Raw genomic sequence first — 23,510 nt, 5'->3', positions numbered from 1 at the left:
ATTTCCACTCATTTCCAGTCTATTCTGAACACCTCACAATAGTGTTTTTATATCCAAAAGGTTGCACCGAGGTAGCTGGATGACTATGCTAAGAGATACGAGTGGGCGGCACAAACACGTGGTCCATCTAGGAGTGACACTGCAGTGGCAGACAGGATGGCAGTTTGAAAAACTAGGCCCCAAACAGTACATAATTCAAAGACAAAAAAGAGGTGCAAGATGGAATTGTCCTTGGGCCCGCCCACCCATCCTTATGTTGTATAAACAGGACATGCACACTTTAACAAACCAAACATTTCAGCGCCAGGGTCTGCCACACGACTGTGGCTGAAATGATTGGTTCGTTTGGGCCCCCACAAAACAAGCTGGCAATTAATCTGTCCCTGCACAAACTGGCTCTACGGAGGCAAGATGTTGTCCTCATCCACCGATTCCTCACCCTCTTCAGTGTTGTGTACATCCTCAGAGTTAATTCGTCCCCGCTGGAATCTACAACCACAGGTCCCTCTGTACGTTCTGGCTGCTTTGAGGATGCAGGTGGAATCTAGACGGGATTTGGAACCGGGGACACACTACCTCCATCAATTGTCTAAATCCCACTGCACTAATGGCGGATGATGAACTCCCAGCAGCAGCAACAGCACTGGGAGGAAGTGGTTCTTGATCTTTCCCTATTTTATTTTTATCGGAGAAAGTTTGGTCCTCCATTTATGTTATATTGATATATACGTGCGGCTAAGGCGCACACAAACACAGAAAATATTTTTTTATTTTTGCTGGAGAGTAGTGCACTTTGTGGGTTACACCACCCTTTAAGAAATGAGCCAGCCGGCTCTTTAACTTATGGGACACAGGCGCACGCTTGGCGCTGCTCCTTTGTTGATGCTTTTGTAGCCACAGTGCACACAGTTCACAAACACAGAAAATAATTTTTTTATTTTGTTTGGAGTGCCCTTTGGGGGTTACAGTACCCTTTAACGGTCAAGCCAGCCGGCCCTTTACTTATGACACAGGCGCACGCTTGGCACTACTTTGTTGATGCACGTGCAGCCACAGTGCACACAATTCACAAAAAAAAAATTTTTTTTTTAGCACTTGGGGGGAGCACCCCTGACGGACAGAGCACCCCCTGGACAACACTACAGCACCCCTTTAGGACTGGGACACTGCACAGGATTTTGGAGTGGACACAGCCCCTATGGACAACTGACTGCACGACACAGTCCAGCCAGCCCCTATGGACTTTGGAGGAGTGGACACAGCCCCTATGGACAACAGCAGCACAGCACTACACTACACAGCCCAGCCAGCCCTAACTCCCACCCTCCCTCTTCACTGTCCACAGCCGAGTGAGAAAATGGCGCCGACGCGGGTACCTTACATTGGATACAAAACCCGCGAGACCCGGAAGGCGGGATGATGACGTTTTGCCTCGAATTCAGATCCCAGTCAGGCAGGAAAAGTCGAGCCTGACTCGTTTCGGCGAGGCTAGGGGGGGGGGGGGGGGGGGTGTTCGGATTTCAGAAATCCGAACCCGCTCACCCCTAGTTATAACTATGACAGGCTTGTGTTCACATAATAGATTTGCGAGTTACCTAATGGGTGCTCTAATATGCGTATGGTCTGTTCTGCTTGGATTCAGTTGAATAAAATGAAACCTTGCGAGCACCAATTGGAGTACTCACTGAGACACATTCTGATTGCCGACAGGTCTCTTGGATAACTTGGTACAAGATAATAGGAGGATTGCATACAAAGATGCTTCTCAGAATCTGTATTGTATAATATCTGCTTATGTGCCCATATATGAAAATATTATTCTCTAATAGGTGTGTAGCAAATATTCATTTTCCCAACTATTAGCATATTTTATTTAGGATTCTTTTCGGCATCTTCCAATCTTCTTACAGGTCTCTGAACAGAGAAGCACAGCTTGGGCTGCAGTAATTGCTATGTGCCATTAGAACACTGCTCCTTTAGTTTGCTGACTATGAATTTGTTCACCTGAGAATCAATTCTAGCAAGTGGCCTAGAGAGCTGGCTGTCATTAACAACTTGCTTCAAATCCTGACGGAATGGAGAAGGGATAGAAAGGGGACTGCTTATGAACATCATTGGGATTTCATGTTGTCATGGAGACTGGCTTTATTCGACCCCATCAAGAAGTCACCAAGGATCACCTGGAAGGATAAAAATCTAAAGAAATTGCTATGGAAAATAAGTATGAAAAACATCCAGATTTTAAGCTTAGATGGGTTAAAGCCTGGTCAATCTCAGTGGACCAAGAGACCAGTTTCCTGCATGGTGATTGGGTGGTATTCGGAAGCTGTCTGTATGAGGGAGGGAGAGATTACAGCCTCCCCCTATGGTCCGGACCGTTCCAGTTTTTACCCCATCTTTGCTTAATACAGGGAGGCTGTAATCTCTCCCTGCCCGTCTCCCCGGTGACATCACAGCCTCCCGAAAGTCACCCCCCCCCCCCCCCCCCCAAGGAAGGACACCCTCCCCTGGCCGCCGGTTTGCTCTGGCATTCAGGGGACAGCTGGAGTTTCCGGAGCTTGGTGATGACCTCTCAAAGCTCCGACACTGCACCAGTTTGCAGTGCGTACGGCGCCGACCCAGGATATTCCCGAGTCGGCATCGCAGTGCAAATGGGGTAAATCCCGGGTCTAACCTGGCTTAGAACAGTGTTCCAAATCGGAAAAGGGATATTAGAGGTAAGAAGTGCTACCACTGCCACGTCCCCTGACCGGCTTTCCCCCTTCCCTCCCAGTCCCAATGCACAGCGTCCCGTCATCTGGAATCTCCACTATTGTGTTCTAATATTGCCGGCGGACACGGTGCCTCCAATGTGAAGAACATGCGACGTCACATCTGGCATCCATTGCAACAAGGACACGTTGAGGGTGACCAGGCGACAGGGGACGCAGCGCATTGTGGCGGAGGGAGTGCCGGGCGGCAGCTGTTTCCTGCCGGGCGTTGCGCCCGCAACAAACAGCCTGGGGAGAACACCATTACATTTTCTAATGCCCATATTTCCCCCAATCCCTGTCAACTACACCTGTGAACTCAGTTTGATGCAGTAGGTTTTTTAGTTTTTAAAATGGCATGCCTTGCTGTTTTGACAATTATTCCTACACATAGAGGGACATATATATTATTTGCAGCCAGCCCCCAAAGTTCACAGCAATAGGGAATCTTTATTCACCCAGAAGGTATCTGGTCAATTTGTCAGGTCGACAATCAATATGTAGACATGGTTAAAATGTTGACACTAAGAGGGGTATTCAATATGAAACGTTAACTTCACTGAAGTTAACTTCACTATCGGAGTTTTTACCTGCGTTAAAGTCTGGTGCGCGCTCCCGCTTATCCCCGTATTCAATATAAAATTAACGAAAACGGGAAACTCCAAAGTTGGATTTGCGTAAAGTTACGAATTTTTCCTTAAAATAATTGTAAGACCCCCCCTAAAGTTGTAAAAACATGGAGGAACACTATGGGTACCCCCGTTTTAGCCTTTAATTGAAAGTCGGGGATTTAAATAGCCGCAGCAGTTGTTTTTTTCCCGACATTGAAGAAGTGATGCAGAAGAGCACTTAGGTTATTTATTTTTGTTTTTTTTAAGTGATCCCATCAAATTTGGGGTACATGAAAATGGGTACTAGCATATTTTGATGTCCCTAAAGTGATTTTTAAAAATTCTGCATTTGTGCACCTGCCGCTATAATTCTATTCTTCAAAACACCTACCGCATACTTGCAGAATAGCCCTGAACCTATTTCCCTATTGTTAAACAATTTTTTATTATTTTTTTTTTCACCCCAATTTTTAAATTCATTTTTTGGGGTGTCCCTATTTTTTTTTTTTTGACAGTTCTTTTTTAAATGTCAGTCCCAGGGGTGCAGGCTATTTTTTTTAAGCCTGCACCCCTAAACCCCAATTCAGCACTTTTTTTCGACACCTATTCAATGGTGAAAAGATATCCCCGTTTTTTATCAGACTTTTCAAAACTGCGATAAGTCTTTGATATTGAATACAGTGTAAAACAAACCTGCGATAATGACGTCATAGCTCCGATATTAACGCAAAAACGATGTTTTCGCTCCCATATTGAATACCCCTATAAGATGTTAAGAGGCAAAAAACAGGATTTTGGTACTTACCGATAAATCCCTTTCTCCGATTCCACAGGGGACACTGGAGTTCAAGACAGTGGGGTATAGACGGTGGTAGAGCAGAGCCTGGCACTTTAAATAATTCTGAAGTGTGACTGGCTCCTCCCCCTCTATGCCCCATCAGCCCCAGTTTTAAGAACTGAGCCCGAGAGGAGACGGTAAGGAGAAGGAGAAGACCACAGAACGGAACAATACCGACTGAAGGAGAACAGAGGAACCCACTGCAGGGAACACATGCAGTCACACAACTAGATAAGGACCCAACAAAACTGCAGGAACGCAGCGCTGGGCGGGCGTCCAGTGTCCCCTGTGGAATCGGAGAAAGGGATTTATCGGTAAGTACCAAAATCCTGTTTTCTCCTTCATCCACTAGGGGACACTGGAGTTCAAGACAGTGGGGACGTCCCAAAGCCAACCTCCCGGGTGGGAAGCGCGGAGAACTTGCCGACCTTTCGGCCAACCGAAACAGGGACAGCCCAAGACTGGAGGCATGTCGTAGAGCCAGGAGACAATCAGAGCTCCTTGCTGAACAGTCACAGACATTCCACAAATTATAGCGTAAATTCAATGGAATACGGCTAGAGAGTAGCCGCAGATGAGAAGCATCAGAACACCGTAAGCTCAGCCAAAAACAGACCAAGCAAGACCGCTGGGAGCAGAAAACCCCAACTAGAATCCATAGAATGGCAGTAACATGAGAACAAAACTCGAGAAAACCGTACCAGCGACAACTACAGGAAGCTGCAACAGTCTCAGACAGCAGAATCCCAGCACTGCGGGACATCAATCATATAGATAAAAGTATAATCATACCAATATACAGAGACGGAGCTGAACCCGTCCACAGACTCCTAACCAAGCAAACAAGGAGGCAAGAGTCACGACCTAACAGTCGCCCTGAACCATTCTCGATGTCCAACTACTAAAGGGTTGGTAACCAGTGGAAGGTTTAGACCATAGAAGTTGTCAACAAGTGGCGATCCCACTGGGCATGAGGCGGATACGAGAGGATTGAGACTACAATTCCTTCCAGTGGGTCAGACGGCAGTACCACCCCTCCTGTCAAACAGCAGACAACTTCCTACATGATGGTAGAGTGTAATCAGTACCAACTACTGGCCTGAACATAGTATGAAAACACCCAGGATACCCTTAGCAGAAAAAGAGCATAGATGCCACCTCCACCCAGGGAGAGTTACCAATATAGGGAAGTATCCCATCCGCAAGGCTAAAGCACTAGGACAACTATGAAGGTACCATTCAAGTACCTGTCAGTGTGCTGAATTTATCAACAGATACTGAACAGGAAACAAACCAGGCCCCCTGTATGGAACATAGAGACTGTCACACTTTATAGTAAAGATGTGCATTAGCCCATAGATGCGCTTCAGTCCATAAAACCAACAGATTCCAGTAGAATAGGGTCACAAATCTCAATGTTACAACTATGCACCTACACACCAGGAAAGCTCTAAAGTGTACAGCCAACTGATTTAAAAGAACTGAAGGCTGCTAGGACAGCAGCTAGGGTGCGTAAGAGAGAATAACAGCTATGTCAGGATGCATGAAAAGGAAGCATCTTCTGAGGTATTAGTGGGGTAAGCCCGCTTACCTGTGAGCGACCAGAAGCCCTCTGGACGCTATGTAGAATGTCACTGACCTTATTCATCTCACAGCAACCCACCTCGACAGGTACAGAGAGTAGCCTCAGTGGGCAAAGATCAATGCTCTACAGCACGGACTTCAGTCTGGAGATGCTGCAGAAAAAAATACTGTAGAAACTAGCAAATTGTTAGTGGAGACAAGAAGGCCATACAACAGGACGCTATACCTGAGCCTGTTCCATTAGGGATATGTATCCATATAGAGATTACACATACCCCAAAAACAGTCTGCTAGTGTATCCTTACATTAACACTTATAATGGTGAAGTGTGTATTACGCCCACAATCTGATACAACCCAGGCCAGACCCTGCCTATATCGGCGGGTGGCCATAGGCCTCATGTAAATTAACTAAATAAGCCATAAGGATGGAATAGATCCTGGATTCTCTATGTACTGATAGGAAATGTACCCAAGGGACCATCAGATACCCATTTTATTGAGATATGCGACAAGACAATAATATAAAGTACCAGAATCGATACTGGGAAAGGTACCTGTACATAGACATAGAATGCGTTAATTATCCCAAGTAAGAAGAGAGATATATATATATCTAGTGATAACGCCAGTCAGGGCCAAAAACAGATTTCTCCAATTATTAGGAAAATTCATACAAGGAACGGGAATATATCAGTATATATACACATACACACACATAAACATAGCTGCATGAAAAGGCAAACTCTTTGAAAGGAAGAGTTAGTACCGACATAGTAAGTCAGTTGTCAAACTCCTGCACCAGGAGATCAGCACGCTACATACATATACACACACACACACACACATATATCCCGCAATAGGAGATCAGCATGCTATATCTATATATACACACACTGCATTCCTAGTGTCTTACAAGTTGGTTACTAAGTGCGCCCTAGAGTGTAGTTGTAATTAATAGGTCCCCCGAAGTGGACGCCGTAGATATAGACTGATGGAAACAGGACTATAACCCGAGGCGGGTGTAAGTACATATCCTTATATACATGTGTGGACATACAGAAAGGCCCCAGGACATGTATAGAGTCCATACTAGAAGCAATGCCATAGGAGCCTGTGACTATCCTATGTAAGCTGCAGAACATGACTCTAGTCTATAGAGCCACCATATAATATGTATGGATATAACAGACAGCTTCTGGTAAACCCTGGCAGCTTTCCAGACGTGGAATAATATGTACCTTAATGATTGTGGAAGTATAGGCATACCTACACATATCCATAATTATATACATATACACACACACACCACCCAATCCCTAGGGAGAGATGGTGTAAGCGGAGTTATAGAACAAACTACCGGATCAGGAGAGTCCAGCCTCTCATCGCAGCATCCTCTTTAAATATGCTAGGTATCAGACATAAAACTGAGAAGAACATATCCTACCCCTGCTTTAATGGTAAGGATAAGAAGATTATTATTATATATATATATATATACATATACACACACTATATATATATATATATATATATACACACACACACATATCCCCGAATGCCTACGCGTACCTACATACAAGATTAGTAGGTGACGATATAATTTGAAAAATATAACATGGGCAATAGTTAGAGCCATGGAAGGAACTGAGCCCCAGGTCTTAACGCCGGGTTTAGTATAAAATACAAGTATATACATACATGTGGCTTACCTCCACGCAGGGAGACTGCTCATGTGCCGCGCGTGGCTGTCATTCTGCTACGGCGTTGGGACAGGAAATGTTAGCAACGTACTATCCCAGACTGATTGCGATCCTGGGACCCTTCCGTTACCGGTGTACTCGCCTTATCAGGTGTGCCCTTCTGGCTCCAGATGATGGAAATCAAAAGATGACCTCAGTGATGCGAGACAGCAATGCCAACCACCACAACGGCCATATGTTACTACTTCGTGTTGTGTGTGCTGCCGAAGGGAATAAATAAGATATAAATCCATATAGATGCACAGATGCATACCTTCTAAGGTAAGCACCGAAGGCTGTTGAGATTTAACATATGTGCAGCCACATATATGCATGAGAAGAGTACGGCTCATTCTTAAGGTGAGCCAATGTGAGGCATAAGCCTGAGGATGGGACGCACCCTTTTTGTAACCTTGAGTTAAAGATATGCAAAAACCGTAATTTCTGGCAGCAGCCAGAACAGTGGCCCCGACTATGCATACTATACACATTTAGGCAGAGTGATCTCTGGCAGCTATAGATGCAAGAAACACACTGCATTATTCTGTTACACATCAAGCATATTTGCCCCAGATGTTCAATGTAATAAGCCTGCCGCACCTGGTATACCCAGGCGGTCTCCCATCCAAGTACTAACCAGGCCTGGCGCTGCTTAGCGTCCAAGATCAGACGAGATCGGGCGTGTGGCCGTAGGCGCTGATAGATATGTGGTGGCCAAAGTGGCATGGACACAACCTCTATATTAGGCTGTGGCATGTTCCTCCCTGTGCTTCATTCTTTTTTTTTTTTTTTTTTTTTTAAATATAATATTAAACCAGTACACTGCCCAGTTCCGTAGGGGAACTACCGACGTGCAATATAACAGAGATGAGGCAGAGCCAGAATCTATATAAAGACTGCAGGTTAAATTACAAACTCCACAGTTGTGCCGTTAAACCTAATAAGACCAGGTGCTGTAGGTTTAAGTAAAGAAAAAAAAACGGGAGAGGCCATATGCAAGCACAGGGAGAACATACAAACTCCAAACAGTTAGGGACGTACTGGGAATAAAACCCACAACCCTGCTAAGGGTTGCACCCCCCACAGAACTCCAGAGTGAGGATGCAGGAGATGCTGGCAATAAGCCCCGGCTCCTTTTAAGGCAGGTGCATATGCTGTTTTAGAATACTCGCTGGAGGTAATGGCGGCATCTGTGCACGCCAGCATGGACTAGACTCCGCCCCTTATCAATAAGCGGGCGGGGCGCAAACAATGGCTGGTATAGCAGGCATAATGCGAGTGGGGGAGCGGGAACGTAAGAGCCAGCGCCGGTGCATCTTCATACAAGCACCGGCGCCGCAACCAGCAGCCGAGAGCGCTGTGAATAACAGCCTCGCTCTCCGGCGGCTGTGTGCAGAAGCCAGCGCTTCCACAAGCACCAGCGCGGCAGGGAACAGCCGCGCTGAGCAGCTCCCTAAGCCCCGCCATGCGGCCAATTGTAACCAGCGCCGATGCAATCTCTGGCGCCGCAACCAGCAGCCGAGAGCGCTGTGAATAACAGCCTCACTCTCCGGCGGCTGTGCTCCTCCCCCTGCAGAAGCCAGCGCCAGTGCTTCTTCAAGCGCCAGCGCGGCAGGGAACAGCCGCGCTGCTGCGCAATGTAGACTCCCCTATGGGAGTAGCGGGACGCGGCAGGCTCCCTCCCCGTGGAGATAGAGAAGAGGGAGGATTCGGCTCTCGTGAGATCAGCAAACAAACAGAGCGCTGTCAGCTCTATGAAGTCAGACAGCGCTCAGTGCAGGGATATCAGGGCTCGCTGCTAGGCAGCAACCTTACAGACTGTCTGAACAGTCTCCCTGTACATGTATCCGCGCTCTATGCGCGGTAGCTCCACCCCTTGTAATAACGCTAGCGGCGTTATAACAGGATTGCAGGAGGGGTTATACTACAGTATATACCACCTGAGCCTGGGAGGGGGCAGAGGGGCCGCAGATTAAACTCCGTTCCCCATAAGGGGAACAGAGCTATACTTACCACTGCTGGCATCAGGGCTGCGGCTAGGCATTCGGAAGCACGGACACAGCCTCTATATTAAGCTGTGGCGTGTCCTCCCTGAGCTACTGCCAGGGTGCCTGGGACTCCGACACGCACTCTTTTTTAGTGGTGGCGGGTCTCCTGATGCCTCCATGTAGCAGGCTGACAGACGCAGTACTCTGTCAGCCTGTCCTCAATGCTTTGTGAAAGCTAGAAATTAAAATAAAGTTGAAATAAAAGAAAAAATACTAAGTGTGGGCTGGAGCTCAGCCCTATGTGACCGGCTCTCTCGGGCACATTCTAAAAAACTGGGGCTGATGGGGCATAGAGGGGGAGGAGCCAGTCACACTTCAGTATTATTTAAAGTGCCAGGCTCTGCTCTACCACCGTCTATACCCCACTGTCTTGAACTCCAGTGTCCCCTAGTGGATGAAGGAGAAATTGCAATAAAAAATATGCCAACATGTTGATGTCGACATGTTAAATGCTGACATTCTGAATGAGTCAACCTAAATGCATGGCTACATATTGATAGTCGACCTAATGTTCATGTTGACATTCAGAACCTGTTGACATTCTGGTGTTAACATTCTGACTGTTGACCTGTCATACCACTTACGCCCAAATGTATCATGTATCAAACTACATGCTGCTTTGCCCCCTCCGCTGCACTACTGTGCATCTGCCGACGGAACAACTGAGTGATCCTTCGGACCACTCCCCCCCCCAAAAAAAAGAAAGCGAAAGGTAGCCCATAGCCTACTATAGGCTAACACCATTAAAAGATGGCATTAATGGACAGGGCAGGCTCCGGATGCAAGGAAGCCTATGGAGGCGGCTGCTGGAAATGGAAGGACCGCGGCAGATATGCGGTCCCTCCTTCTTCTAACTTGGGATAATAAATATGTGCGGGTGTTTTCGGAGGAAATGCCACAAATATATAGTACCAGTCAAAAGTTTGGACACCTTCTCCTCAATGGTTTTTGTTTAAATTATTTTCAACATAGTAAGTAGATTAATACTGAAGACATCAAAACTATGAAAGAACACATATGGAATTATGTTGTAAACAAAAAAGTGTTAAACAAATCAAAATATGTTTTATATTTTAGATTCCTCAAAGTAGCCCCCTTCTGCTTTGATGACCACTTTGCACACTCTTGGCATTCTCTCAATCAGCTTCATGAGGTAGTCTCCTGGAATGGTTTTGAATTAACAGGTGTGCCTTGTCAAGAGTCAATCTGTGGAATTACTTGTCTTCTTAATGTGTTTGAGACCATCAGTTGTGTTGTGCAGAGGAAGGGTTAGTACACAGTGGACACCATTATTTGACTACTGTTGTAATCCATATTATGGCACCAACCACTCAACAAAGTAAAGAGAAAATAAAGTCCATCATTACTCTAAGACATGAAGGTCAGTCGATACGGAAAATTTCTAGAACTTTGAATATAGCCTCAAGTGCAGTTGCAAAAACCATCAAACGCTATGATGAAACTGGGTCTCATGAGGACCGCCCAAGGAAAATATGAGATATGGTAACAACTTACCCTTGTTCTCTCTATTTCTACGAAGTCCATAGGGTTCCACAGGATACCTTGGGGTATAGGTGTGACGTCAGTCATCGGGCACCAAAGAGTTAAGCTTTCAGCCTCCCAGGATGCACTAGGTCCCACTCCTATACCCAGCCCCCGAGCCAAGGCACCTCAGTTAGTTACCAAGCCATAGGCCGAAGGAGGAGAAGGAAGAGAGAGAAAAAATGATCTGGACACACACAAGAATCACATTCTCACCAGAGGGAGACGGAAAAACCGGTGACCAGAGCAAAGCCCATCTGCAGCACAGGTGCGACAGGGCGGGAGTCCTGTGGAACCCTATGGACTTCGGAGAAATAGAGATAACAAGGGTAAGTTCTTACCATATCTCATATTTTCTACTTCAGGGTCCATAGGGTATCCACAGGATACCTTGGGGATGTCCCAAACCAGTATCCTTTAAGGGTGGGGACGCTCCTGTGCAGAAAGGAGAATCCGCCGCCCGAAGGAAGCATCCTGAGAGGTGAAGGTGTCAAACCTGTAATACCTCACGAAGGTATGGACAGAGGACCACGTAGCAGCCTTGCAGATCTGGACTGCAGAGGCACCACGTCGAGCTGCCCACGAAGGACCCACACAGACCTATTGGAATGAGCCTTCAGAGAAGGAGGAACCGGTAGGCCTTCATGAAGATAAGCTTCAGAAATAGCCATACGGATCCAGGCTGCCAAAGTTTGCTTTGAGGCAGGCCAACCCTTTTTACGGAAGCCATAGAGGACAAACAAAGCGTCCGACTTCCTAAACGAAGAAGTGCGGTCAACATAAGTCCTTAAGGCCCGCACAACATCCAAAGAGGCCTCACCCACGGAAAGACCCGGTGAGTTAAAGGCCGGAACAACGATTTCCTCGTTAACATGAAACTGGGAAACAACTTTGGGAAGAAACTCGGGCCGAGTGCGGAGCACTGCCCTGTTCCCATGAAAAAACAAGAAAGGGGGTCTAAAAGAAAGAGCCCCTAAATCAGAAACACGTCTGGCCGAAGCAATAGCCAGAAGGAAAACAGTCTTAGCTGTCAGCCATTTAAGATCCACTGAGCCCAGTGGTTCAAACGGCGGTCCTTGGAGAGCACTCAGTACCACAGCCAAATCCCAAGGCGCCACAGGTGGAACAAAGGGCGGCTGAATGCGGAGAACACCTTGCATAAAGGTGCGCACATCCGGGATTGTAGCAATCCTACGGTGAAACCAAACAGACAGGGCCGAAACCTGTACCTTCAAAGAAGCAAGGCGAAGCCCATGATCTAGTCCCGCTTGCAGGAAGGCGAGAATCCGAGACAGACGAAACTCCCGTGGTGCATAACCTCTCGGTCGACACCACTGGAAGAACGTATGCCACACGTGATGGTATATCCTCACGGGAGACTGTTTCCGAGCTCGCAACATGGTGCGCACTACAGAGCTGGAAAACCCCCGGGACCTCAGCATGGCCGTCTCAACAGCCACGCCGTCAAAGACAGCCGAGTCAGGTCCGGGTGAACGCAAGGACCCTGAGACAGAAGGTCCGGTCGTAGCGGCAACCGCAGAGGACTGTCCACGGACAGACCCTGAAGGTCTGAGAACCAGTGCCGTCTGGGCCTCGCGGGAGCTATCAACATGAGCGTCCCTCCTTCCTGTTTGAATTTCCGGATTACCCGTGGAAGAAGGGAGACCGGAGGGAACAGGTATGCGAACCGGAACGTCCACCGGACGGACAGAGCATCCACCAGAGACGCCCCTTCGTCTTTTGTGCGAGACCCGTACACCGGCAACTTGTTGTGCCGGGACGCCATGAGGTCGATCTCTGGAAGACCCCATCTGTCCACCAGCAGTTGAAAAACGCCCGGGTGCAGGGACCATTCCCCCGGATGAACGTCCTGGCAACTGAGAAAGTCCGCTTCCCAGTTTAGCACTCCCGGGATGAAGACTGCTGATATAGCCGGAAGATTGCACTCCGCCCATACCAGGATCAGAGAGACCTCCACGAGAGCCGCCCGACTTCGGGTTCCTCCTTGCCTGTTTATGTAGGCCACGGTGGTAGCGTTGTCCGACTGGACCTGTACCGGACGACCCTGGAGAACCCGATGTGCCTGCTGGAGAGCATTGAAGACCGCACGGAGTTCCAAGATATTGATTGGAAGCTCCGCTTCTGTCGGCGTCCACCTGCCCTGGAACAAGTGTGGACCCAAAACTGCTCCCCAGCCCCGAAGACTGGTGTCCGCTGTCAACAGGACCCAATTTGGAACCCAGAACGGACGTCTGTAACCACCAGGCAAGGGACAGGCGAACCTCCGGGGTGAGCACAATTGTCTGGGACTTCAGAGACTGCGGCAGCCCGTTCCACTTGGACAGAATCAGGTACTGCAGAGGTCTGGAGTGAAACTGGGCATATTCCACCATGTCGAACACCGACACCATGGAGCCCAGTAACCTCATCGCCGAGTGTAGAGACACCCGGCAACTGAGTAGACAACTGCGCACCCTCGACTGTAAAGCAGAGATCTTTTCCTCCGTCACGAAGATCCTCTGCTGTTCAGAGTCCAATAAGGCTCCGAGGTGCAGAATCCTCCGAGACGGGATTACAGTGGACTTCTGCCAGTTGATTATCCAGCCGTGCCATTGCAGTAGCGCAATGGTCATGTCCAAGTGGCGTAGAAGGAGCTCTGGAGATCCTGCCACCAATAAAAGGTCATCCAAGTACGGCAACATGCGGACTCCCTGCAGCCGCAGAGAAGCCGCCATGACCGCCATCACCTTGGTGAACACACGTGGTGCTGTCGCCAGGCCAAAAGGTAACACCCGAAACTGGAAGTGGTCGCTGCGGATTGCAAACCTGAGGAACTGTTGATGGCGCCAAAGAATAGGGACATGCAGGTAAGCGTCCTGTATGTCCAATGACACCATGCAGTCCCCAGGTTCCAGCGCCAGAATGATGGACCGTAGGGTCTCCATCCGAAACTTCGGTACCCGCAAAGACCTGTTGAGAGCTTTGAGGTTGAGAATCGGACGATACGACCCACTGGGTTTCTGTACCAAAAAAAGATTTGAATAGAAACCCTGGCCCCTCTGGGAGAATGGAACAGGAACTATAACTCCAGCCTGGAGCATAGTGTGCAATACCTTCCGCAGCTCCGTAGCCTTGTTCCGGTCTGATGGTAGACCCGTGGTGAAGAATCGAGCCGGGGGTCTGTGCCGGAAGGAGAGGTCGTACCCGTGGGAGACCACCTCGAGAACCCAAGTGTCTGTCGTAGTGACCGACCAACACTGGGCGAACTGCAGCAGGCGGCCTCCCACTTTGGGATCCCCCAAAGGGAGGCCTGGACCGTCAGGCCGCAGGCTTGTCATCTGGCTTGGGGGCCGGACGTCTGGTACTCCATGCCTGCTTCCGGGGCTTGGCCGATTTCTTAGGGCCAGCCTGTCGAGGAAAAGACTGTGGTTTGGGCCTGCCCTGGGCCCTAGATGACCGAAAGGACGATGGTCCCGAACCAGAAGGAGCAGCGGCCGACGGGAGACAAGCCGATTTGGCTGCCGCCAGCGTGGCCACAATCTTATCCAGATCCGGACCGAAGAGAACTTCTCCGGTAAATGGCAACGCCTCCAGACCCCTTTTGGAATCTGCGTCCGCCTTCCAGGATCGCAGCCACAAGGTGCGACGAGCAGCCACTGCTGCTGAAGAAATTCTAGACACCAGAGTACTAATGTCTAAGGCCGCCTCGTTGATATAAGTGGCCGAATCACGGAGATTACCAATCAACTCTGCCTGTTCGGACGGGAAGGCGGAATCAAAAGATGCATCTAATGAATCCGCCCAGCGCTCCATCGCACTGGCAACCCAGCAAATGGCCATAGCCGGTCGTGCTGCCCCCCCCCCCGCAAGGGAATAAGCGGACTTCAGGCAGATCTCCACCTTGCGGTCCGTAGCATCCTTAAGGGAGGACATGGATGGCATCGGCAATGTGGCACTACGGACAAGACGGGTCACGTGAGAATCCACCTGTGGAGGGGATTCCCACTTTGCAAAATAATTATCCGCGAACGGATAAGCCACCGCCCGGCGCCTCTGCGGCTGGTATCTTTTGCCAGGCTGTTTCCACGCCTCCTCTAAATGGTCCACTAACTGACCTGAAAGAGGAAAGACTGTGGCATCGCCCTTCACATCTTTAAAAAAGGCGTACTTAGATTTAGCCACTGGGGGAACTTCGTCCTCAATCACCAAGGCTGTGCGGACTGCCCGAATAAGTCCAGGAATATATACCTTGGACTTAGCGTCAGCGTCCTTACTATGGAGAGGTTCCTGATCGTAAGGATCCAGAATCTCCCCATCATCAGACGTCCCCTCGTCATCCTTATAAGGAGCTGACAGAGACGCGACCGGCCGTTTATGTGGCCGGATCACAGACTCCCCTTGCAACACATCCGACAAGTGCTGTACAGAACTCGTCAGGGAGTTAACCCACGCCGGCTCCTGAGAAACCGGGAGCGGGGAAATAGGGAGACTGTGGGGTACCACCAATTGTCGTGGGAAACCCTGCATGGGTGACGACACCACTGACTGCTGGGACAAACCCATCGGTGTAAACGCGGGTTGCGGAGCTAACTGGCCCACTAAGGTCGTAAGCGCCTGAGCGAAACAAGCCCAGGGCGGCTCCTGTACCGGTGCTGTAACCGTAAGAGGCCGCGCCATGGACAAACACTGCCGGCAGAGGCCCTCCGCGCTACCCTCCCCCTCCGCTAACGGTACTTTACACGTAGTACACTGTAGCCGGAGAGGAAAATCACTTTCAGACATGATGGCACCAAGTATGTGACCCCTCTCACCAATTATATATCAAATAGGCGAGAGACCACCCTGCAGCACCGCACCGCAAGGGCTTAGCAGAAAGAACAGGGATAGTAATAAAGCTGACAGTTTAGTTACAGGCAGCAGCGCTAGCACAGTCACATACAATGCAAAGAAATATCAATTCCTGCACTAACAGCGCTGATCAATCAACTACGCAGACACAGGGCCTGGTAGGACAGCGCAGCATACACAGACCTGACCCAAATCGGAGGAGAGGTATGCGGGGGGACCCAGATCACGATGCTTCCGTCCAGGCTTCCAGCAGCGTTCACCATGCGTTCAGAGGAAGATGGCCGCCGAGGAGCAGAGAGGAGGCTGGCCTGGGGGAGGAGCGCTGCCACAGGACCAGTCGGCAGCGTGCAGAGAGGGCTGTGTGCAGCGGGGGAGGCGCCGGCTGAGAGACAGGGAAGGCGCGCTCCCCTGGCATGCATTTAATCCCCTGGGACGCCGCAGCGCTACCGCTCTGCTGCGGTCCGCTGTCCCAGGGGGTAGTGGAAGCGCAGGTTGGTCGCCTGGCTCCACGCTGCAGCTAGTGCCCAGGGAGCCCCCTGCCTGGGGACTCAGGACCATGTGATCAGCGGGGACCCACCGCGGGACCCCGCTGCTTACCTTTGTCCCCCTTGAATCCGGCCATGGTCCGGAACATCTGGGGTCACCGCTAGCTGTGACCCCAGATGCATCCCCGGATCGGTACCGGCGTTCTGGTACCGGCGGGGGTGTAGGGAAGACAGCATGGACGTCAGGACTGACTTTCCATGCTGTACATCCAGATGTGCAGCCACAGCTGCATAGAAGAAAGCTTCAGGGGCTCTTCTAGCCCCCACTCCGAAAGGTGCACCAGACTCCGGCCGGGCACCAAACTAAACTGAGGTGCCTTGGCTCAGGGGCGGGGTATAGGAGGGGGACCTAGTGCATCCTGGGAGGCTGAAAGCTTAACTCTTTGGTGCCCGATGACTGACGTCACACCTATACCCCAAGGTATCCTGTGGATACCCTATGGACCCTGAAGTAGAAAGGAAGACCAAGAGTTCTCTGCTGCAGAGGATAAGTTCAGAGTTACCAGCCTCAGAAACTGCTACTTAACAGCACCTCAGATTAGAGACCACATAAAATCTTCAGAGTTCAAGTAGCAGACAAATCTGAACATCAACTGTTCAGAGGAGGCTGCATGAGTCAGGCCTTCATGGTCATATTGCTGTGAAGAAGCCACTACTGAGGATGGACAAGAGGAAAAGAATTGCTTGGGCCAAAAAACACAAGGAATGGACATTAGACCAGTGGGAATCTGTACTTTGGTCTGATGAGTGCAAATTTGAGATTTTTGGTTAGAACTGCTGTGTCTTTGTGAGACACAGAGAAGGTGAGCGGATGGTTTCTGCATGTGTGGTTCCCACTGTGAAGCATGGAGGAGGAGGAGGTGTGATGGTGCTTTGCTGGTGACACTGTTGGTGAATTATTCAAAATTCAAGGCACACTTATCCAGCATGGCTACAGCATTCTGCAGCGCCATGCCATCCCATCTGGTCTGCGCTTACTGGGACCATCATTTGTTTTTTAACAAGACAATGATCCCAAACACACCTCCAGGCTATGTAAGGGCTACTTGACCAAGGAGGATAGTGATGGAGTGCTGCGTCAGATGACCTGGCCTCCACAATCACCTGACCTAAACCCAATTGAGCTGGTTTGGGATGAGTTGGACCGCAGAGTGAAGGAAAAGCAGCCAACAAGTGCTCAGCACCTCTGGGAACACCTTCAAGATTGTTGTAAAACCATTCCAGTAGACTACCTCATGAAGCGGATTGAGAGAATGCCAAGAATGTGCAAAGGGTAATCAAAGCAAAAGGGGACTAATTTGAGGAATCTAAAACATAAAACATTTTGATTTAACACTTTTTTGTTTACAACATAGTACCATATGTGTTCTTTCATAGTTTTGATTTCTTCAGTATTAAACTATGTTTAAAATAATTAAAATGAACAAAAACCATTGAATGAGAAGGTGTGTCCAAATTTTACTGTACTTTAATAAATATGCCTCTGAATGAGTTTCTTTTAAGATGGAGAAAACTAACAAAAGATAAATAAAGAATCTTTGCTTAGAAAAAAAAAAATATATATATATCGCTGTGTATCCAACGACTTCCAGATTAGTCATCTGAAGGTGGATATTTGCGGAGAGGTTGAGCAACTCTGGACTGGAAAATGACATAGCATCTTTAGCAGGTGTTTGTTCTACAACTTTCAACAAATGTACAGATCTTGTTCCTCCCACGACAAGATGATCACAACATGTTCTAGAGAACAAGTAAACGTGCCTTACAATATGGCAATGAGAAAATGCAACAGCTAATTATTTTTTGTGTGTTTTACTCACATCAAGCAGATGCATAATAAGAGCGTCTAATCACTTAACTTCAGCATAAAGAAAAAAAATAAAACAGAAAGTGCTCTAGTTTCTTTTAAACAAGATGTTAGCATTTATAATAGATCATATGATCAAAACATGGGACAAGGACTATATAATGTTGTAAAGTTGGAAAACAACATGTTCAATTTATCGAAGAAAATCATCTTTTCAAACATAAAGGAGACGCATGTGAAGAGAGACTCTTCTAGAATGTAAAATAAAATAATAAGTATCAATAAAAAGGAGAACAATTGTAATGGATATCCCAGATGTGAGAGAAGGCGCAGGGCGTTGCACCTGTAATTGCAAGGGTAGTTTAGGGTTCTCCTATACATAATATGTACAGAGGTTAACAATGTTCATTAGATAAAGTAATGTTATTTTTCTATCAGCTTAGGACAATGATAAATGGTAACATGCAGTTATACCTCTTCCAAATGCAAAGAAGCACACTGAACCTAAGAGTGGGGTCATCTGCCATTTTCATAATGAATGTGAAAAGCTGGGTACAGACTATACAATGTGTGACCCAGCGACGGAACGATTCGATGTAACGATACATTACACACTGCATGACCCTTGCGTAAGATGGAGCGATGCATCGTTACATGCTGCATGGCGTTGTTCAGTGCATTGCCTAATCTGCTGTGCAGGCGTACATACTATATGATGTGTACAATATATCGTAGTTGGAACAATATACCGTATAGTGTACCCAACTTAACTCTGCTTTAATTCACAAATGTATAAAATAACTAAAAAATGTAAGTAATGGGCTTCATAATCTTATTACAAATAACCAAGCCACAAGTCTGTGTGTCTAGGTTACTCATTAAACAAATTAAGTTTCAGAATTCAGCTGGCAACCAAGGTCCTATGTATGCACCGTGTAAACCAGATTGTTTATACACAACAAAATATATTGTGTCCAGTTATGCAACGTATACCCCTTTGACATACATGAAAATCTTGGGTTTTTGCATGAAAAGCACATCAACCTGGAATTTTGGTATGTGTGAAAAAAAAAAAAACCCCAACAACTAGGGACGAAATCCCAGGTCCACGCCCTCCGTTCTTTACCAGAGTTGGGTTGAGACCCGCAATTATATTAAGGGCCAAATTCAAATAGCAGCGAAAAGTGCAGTTTGGAGAAAAGTTTTCACAGATTTGCGCTTTTCGCCTGATTTCTACTTTTCTCCGTATTAAATTCCAGGACGTTTTCGCCTATGCGAAAAACTTTGCATGGAAAAATAGGCAAAAAAAATTCTACTATTTTGGGGTGCAAATGTGGGGATTTGATCAAGAACCCTTTGGACCTAATGACTAATCAGTCACAAAAAAAAAAAATGTATTTTCCCCAAAATGTAAAAAGTGTTGGGCCTTGTATTTTGGGGTGCCACATGGATGAGACCGGAGTTTTTGAGATTGCAGGAGGCTGCAGCAGGTGCATTTTTAAGTTTTTTTTAAATCTTTATTTTAGAGACATCAAAATATACTAGTACCCATTTTCATGTACCCCAAATTTAACTGTGGCACTTATTTTTCTGAAAAAAACATTGCTTTCTATCATTTTTCCACACATTCGCATATAACGGCCCTTTGCCTCAAAATAAGTTCACTAAATACTTTTATTAGGGCTACTACTACTATTCTATATTGATTCCCAGGGCCACTGTAGCTTTTTATGGGGTACAGACTAACTTCCCCCCCAAAAAAGATTTCCTTTTCGCTAGTTTCTCTTAAGGGAATATGCAAAAATCGTTTGCATCCGCCTATCCGCGTTTTCGCCTGTTCTACAAAACGCGGGGATGCGCATGTAGATAACCGCGTCAAAACAGGCGAATTCATTCTGCTCATCGCCAGATGGCACTTTTCGCGGGTAATTGATTTTTGCCATAAGTCTGAAAGGGGTATAAGGGGGAAATGTATCAGAGCTACTAAAGAGTGAAAAGTGGAGAAAAATAGCATCCAAACCGCTTATAGCCATCAATTTAAATGTACTTGATAAATGTTACTTAGAAGCCGATTGGTTGCTATGGGCAACGTCATAACTCTTTAGAAGCTTTGATAAATACAACCTTAATTCTTGCAGTCTTAATGAATCAAGGTTTGCCTCCAAGTCCCCCCTACATTTGTAGTAAGTGCACTGTTTCCTGGGGAGGATAATGTGCATATCTACTTAGTTGATGTCTTGCAAATATATCTGACATGTTTCTGCATATCGTTTAATATGCCTCATCATTTACATCATGACTATGGGGGAGATTAAAATGTTTTTGGGCGGCGATAATTAAGGGGCGCCCAACTGAACAATTCAATTGTTTTGGGCGCCCATTATCACTCCTTAATGCACGGAGTAAAGCTGTACAAAGTGGCTAAATCCGCCTAAACTAAAGGGTGCAATGCAAAACGTGCCATTTGGGCGTCCTAACTGATGCCACTTAAGAAGGGTGCGAACAGAATTGTGGACGCCTGCGAAGATCGCACCCAATCGGAGCAACAAATGAATTGCTCCGTCAGGTGCCCGTTAAGAACGGGTACGCAGAAAACAACTGAATCCCCCCTCCTATATCCACTATCTTCCATGCCCACTTTCTTGATTCCATACATCCCATCTTTTTGGCTTACTTGTCTCCTCCAAAACCTTGCCAGAATAAGCACCATCCTAACTTAGGACATTATCAAAACCTTTAACTCCCATATTTACTATTGTAGCCTCTCTGACCAGTTCTAAGTGCTGCTGCAACGCACTGCATATCTCCATATTAGTTATTCGTTACCTCTAGAATACAATTCAAGTTACTCAGCTCCATGCACTTTTAGATTTGTTCACAACATTCCCCTTACCTCCTCTCCACACCTTTCACTCCCATCTTCAAGACTTCTCCCATACAGCTCCCCTCTAACAGAGCTGGCTAGCCCCCTGACCAGACTGTTTACCTGCAGTCTTACAAGTGTACTTTCAAAACTCACCATTTTTCTGAAGTATATCCTGATGCTAGTATATAATCTGGTTTTAGCAGCTGTCATGCCATCCCTCTTTAGCTCCTATTGCGGTCTATTTACTAAGCCTTGGATGGAGATAAAGTGAATAGAGTCAAGGTACCAGGCAACCAGCTCCTGTAATTTTTTCAAACACAGCCTGTGCCATGGCACTTAGTCCATTGTCTCAGCATTGCCCTCTCTCTTTCTCTAGATTGCAAGTGCAGTATGCAGTTATGAGACAAGCGGACGCATGCCGGCCGGCCTCAATACCGGCAGCATAATCCCGGCAAAGGGTTCTAACATAGGCATCGAAATGCCAACGCCTATGTTAATCCCCGATGCCGGGACCCCGACCGATCGTCCAACGCCGGAGGTAAGTATGTATATAGTCGGGGGGACTTGGGGTTAGGCAGCCCAAACCCCCCCCAGGAGGGTAAAGCTGCATACACACGCACACAACGATTTTGTTACCAATGATTTTATGAACGATTATCTGTCAGACTTTTTAAAGTGTAATGAACAATTTTTTTGAACTACAAACGATTTTTGCATATTCCCATAATGAAAATCATTGAGTTCATCATTTGACCCAGAAAGTGAACGGTTTTTGCAACGATCATTAAACGATATTTAACGATAATCATTCAAAAAATCATTGTGTGTATGCAGCTTTAGGCTAGGGGAAGGGGGGGGGGGGGGGGAGATTAGGTTTAGGCACCCCCTCCAGGGTTTTGAACCGCCGGGCTGACATCCGGTGGTCAAACATCCCATTCCGGAAGTTCTACAGTCTGCACACCCTCGATCAGCCCGACATGTCCATGTGCGTCTACATATGATTTGTATTGCGCTACACTAACTATCCAACAGTACTGCAGTGTTTTATAAACCGTGTGTGACGTTGTGAGGGTAAAACTATCAAAGTGAAAAAGTATTAATGAATGTGATTAATATTTTTGCATTATGAATGCTACAAGCCTGGGCCACTTGTGAATGTTAATGGAATTTAAAAAACTAAGTTTTATAGTTCCCAGTTATATTATGATGTACCAGAACAGAGATGGTCTATTCCTTTTCATCAGAACGACACATGGTTATGCAAGCATGGAGAGATATGTGCTCTAATAGAACAAGACTCGCTGCTGTGTCACCACTAGAAAAAGCTTTCTTTAATCCAGTGAATCCTCAATATTGGTTACCTATTTATTACTATTATTCACAATAAATAGACCTACAGACGACAATGACAAATTACCACTGATGAGATGGTCCAGTGATCTGCTGTCCTACATGGTCATCACAGACGGCCGGATAACGAGGTACTGGGAGTACCGCCGTCTGTGCGGATGGCTGCCACTCAGCAGGTACACTGGCATATCTTGTGCATTGCACACAGAACAGGAGCCCTATGTCTGTAGTCACAGCACACACCGCATACATCTCATCCACACACGCTACTACAGGACGATCCCATTACACAACACGTTACATACGGCACGTTACACACAACGCTATACAACACGTTACACACCACGTCTCGCACCTTGAAGTAGATTTCGTCCACTACCTCGTGGTAGGTCTTCAGTTCGTACAGCTGCACCTTGAAGTACGGGGAGGACAAGATGTTAGTCAGGATCATGGGGTTCAGATTCATTGTCTTTTCATTGCCCCACAGCGGCAGCACATTCCCGGGCTTCCCTGAGGGAGCCGGCTTGTTCCCGCCGCCACCGGTCTGAGGTGGTTGCGGGGTCGCCGATAGGGCCGCCGCGTTGTTATTCGCCATTGCAAACCAAAGCAAATATGGCGGCCGCCTCACCGGAGAGCAGGAAGTGACGCGACATGCGTGAGGGAAAGGAGGACGGAAAGAAGGCGGCTGAACGGACCGGTCCAGAGAGCCAACCAGGACGCTCGGTTCAGTTGGCAAATCAAATCACTTGTCTTTGCCGACCAATCGATTCTCTTGTCCCTTGTAGCCAACCAGAGTCCAATCGGAGCCAATTACGTAATACGAGTTTTTTTTTTTTTTTAAATATATTCCATAACAACGGAATCTTTATTTAAACTGTGTAGGTTATGGACAATGTAAGTAAGCATCGACTGCAGTTTGTGTGCAGCTGACTTATTATTAGTCACACGTGTGGGTGGATCTTTTCTATGGGTGCCTGTTT

The 23,510-nt window shown here is 47.4% G+C and overlaps 1 protein-coding gene across 3 annotated transcripts in view; it reads right to left on the bottom strand.

The window, feature by feature from the left end:
• Window positions 1–23,250, bottom strand: part of PRPF38B (pre-mRNA processing factor 38B) — a 43,947-nt gene extending 20,697 nt beyond the window's left edge. The window contains exon 1 of one of the 3 annotated variants that reach the window (XM_088464121.1): window positions 22,874–23,250. In XM_088464121.1, the coding sequence (XP_088320247.1) occupies window positions 22,874–23,125 (252 nt within the window). In that variant the 5' untranslated portion in view covers window positions 23,126–23,250. The remainder of the gene's footprint in view (window positions 1–22,873) is intronic. The other 2 variants (XM_088464123.1, XM_088464122.1) reach the window with 2 other exon arrangements.
• Window positions 23,251–23,510: the final 260 nt, after the last annotated feature.

This window comes from Taudactylus pleione, unplaced genomic scaffold, assembly GCF_031769625.1.
Source record: "Taudactylus pleione unplaced genomic scaffold, aTauple2 ptg001594l, whole genome shotgun sequence".
Classification (NCBI taxonomy): Eukaryota; Metazoa; Chordata; class Amphibia; order Anura; family Myobatrachidae; genus Taudactylus; species Taudactylus pleione.
Note: the sequence above shows the minus strand (reverse complement) of the source record. Positions and strands in the feature narration are given on the sequence as shown.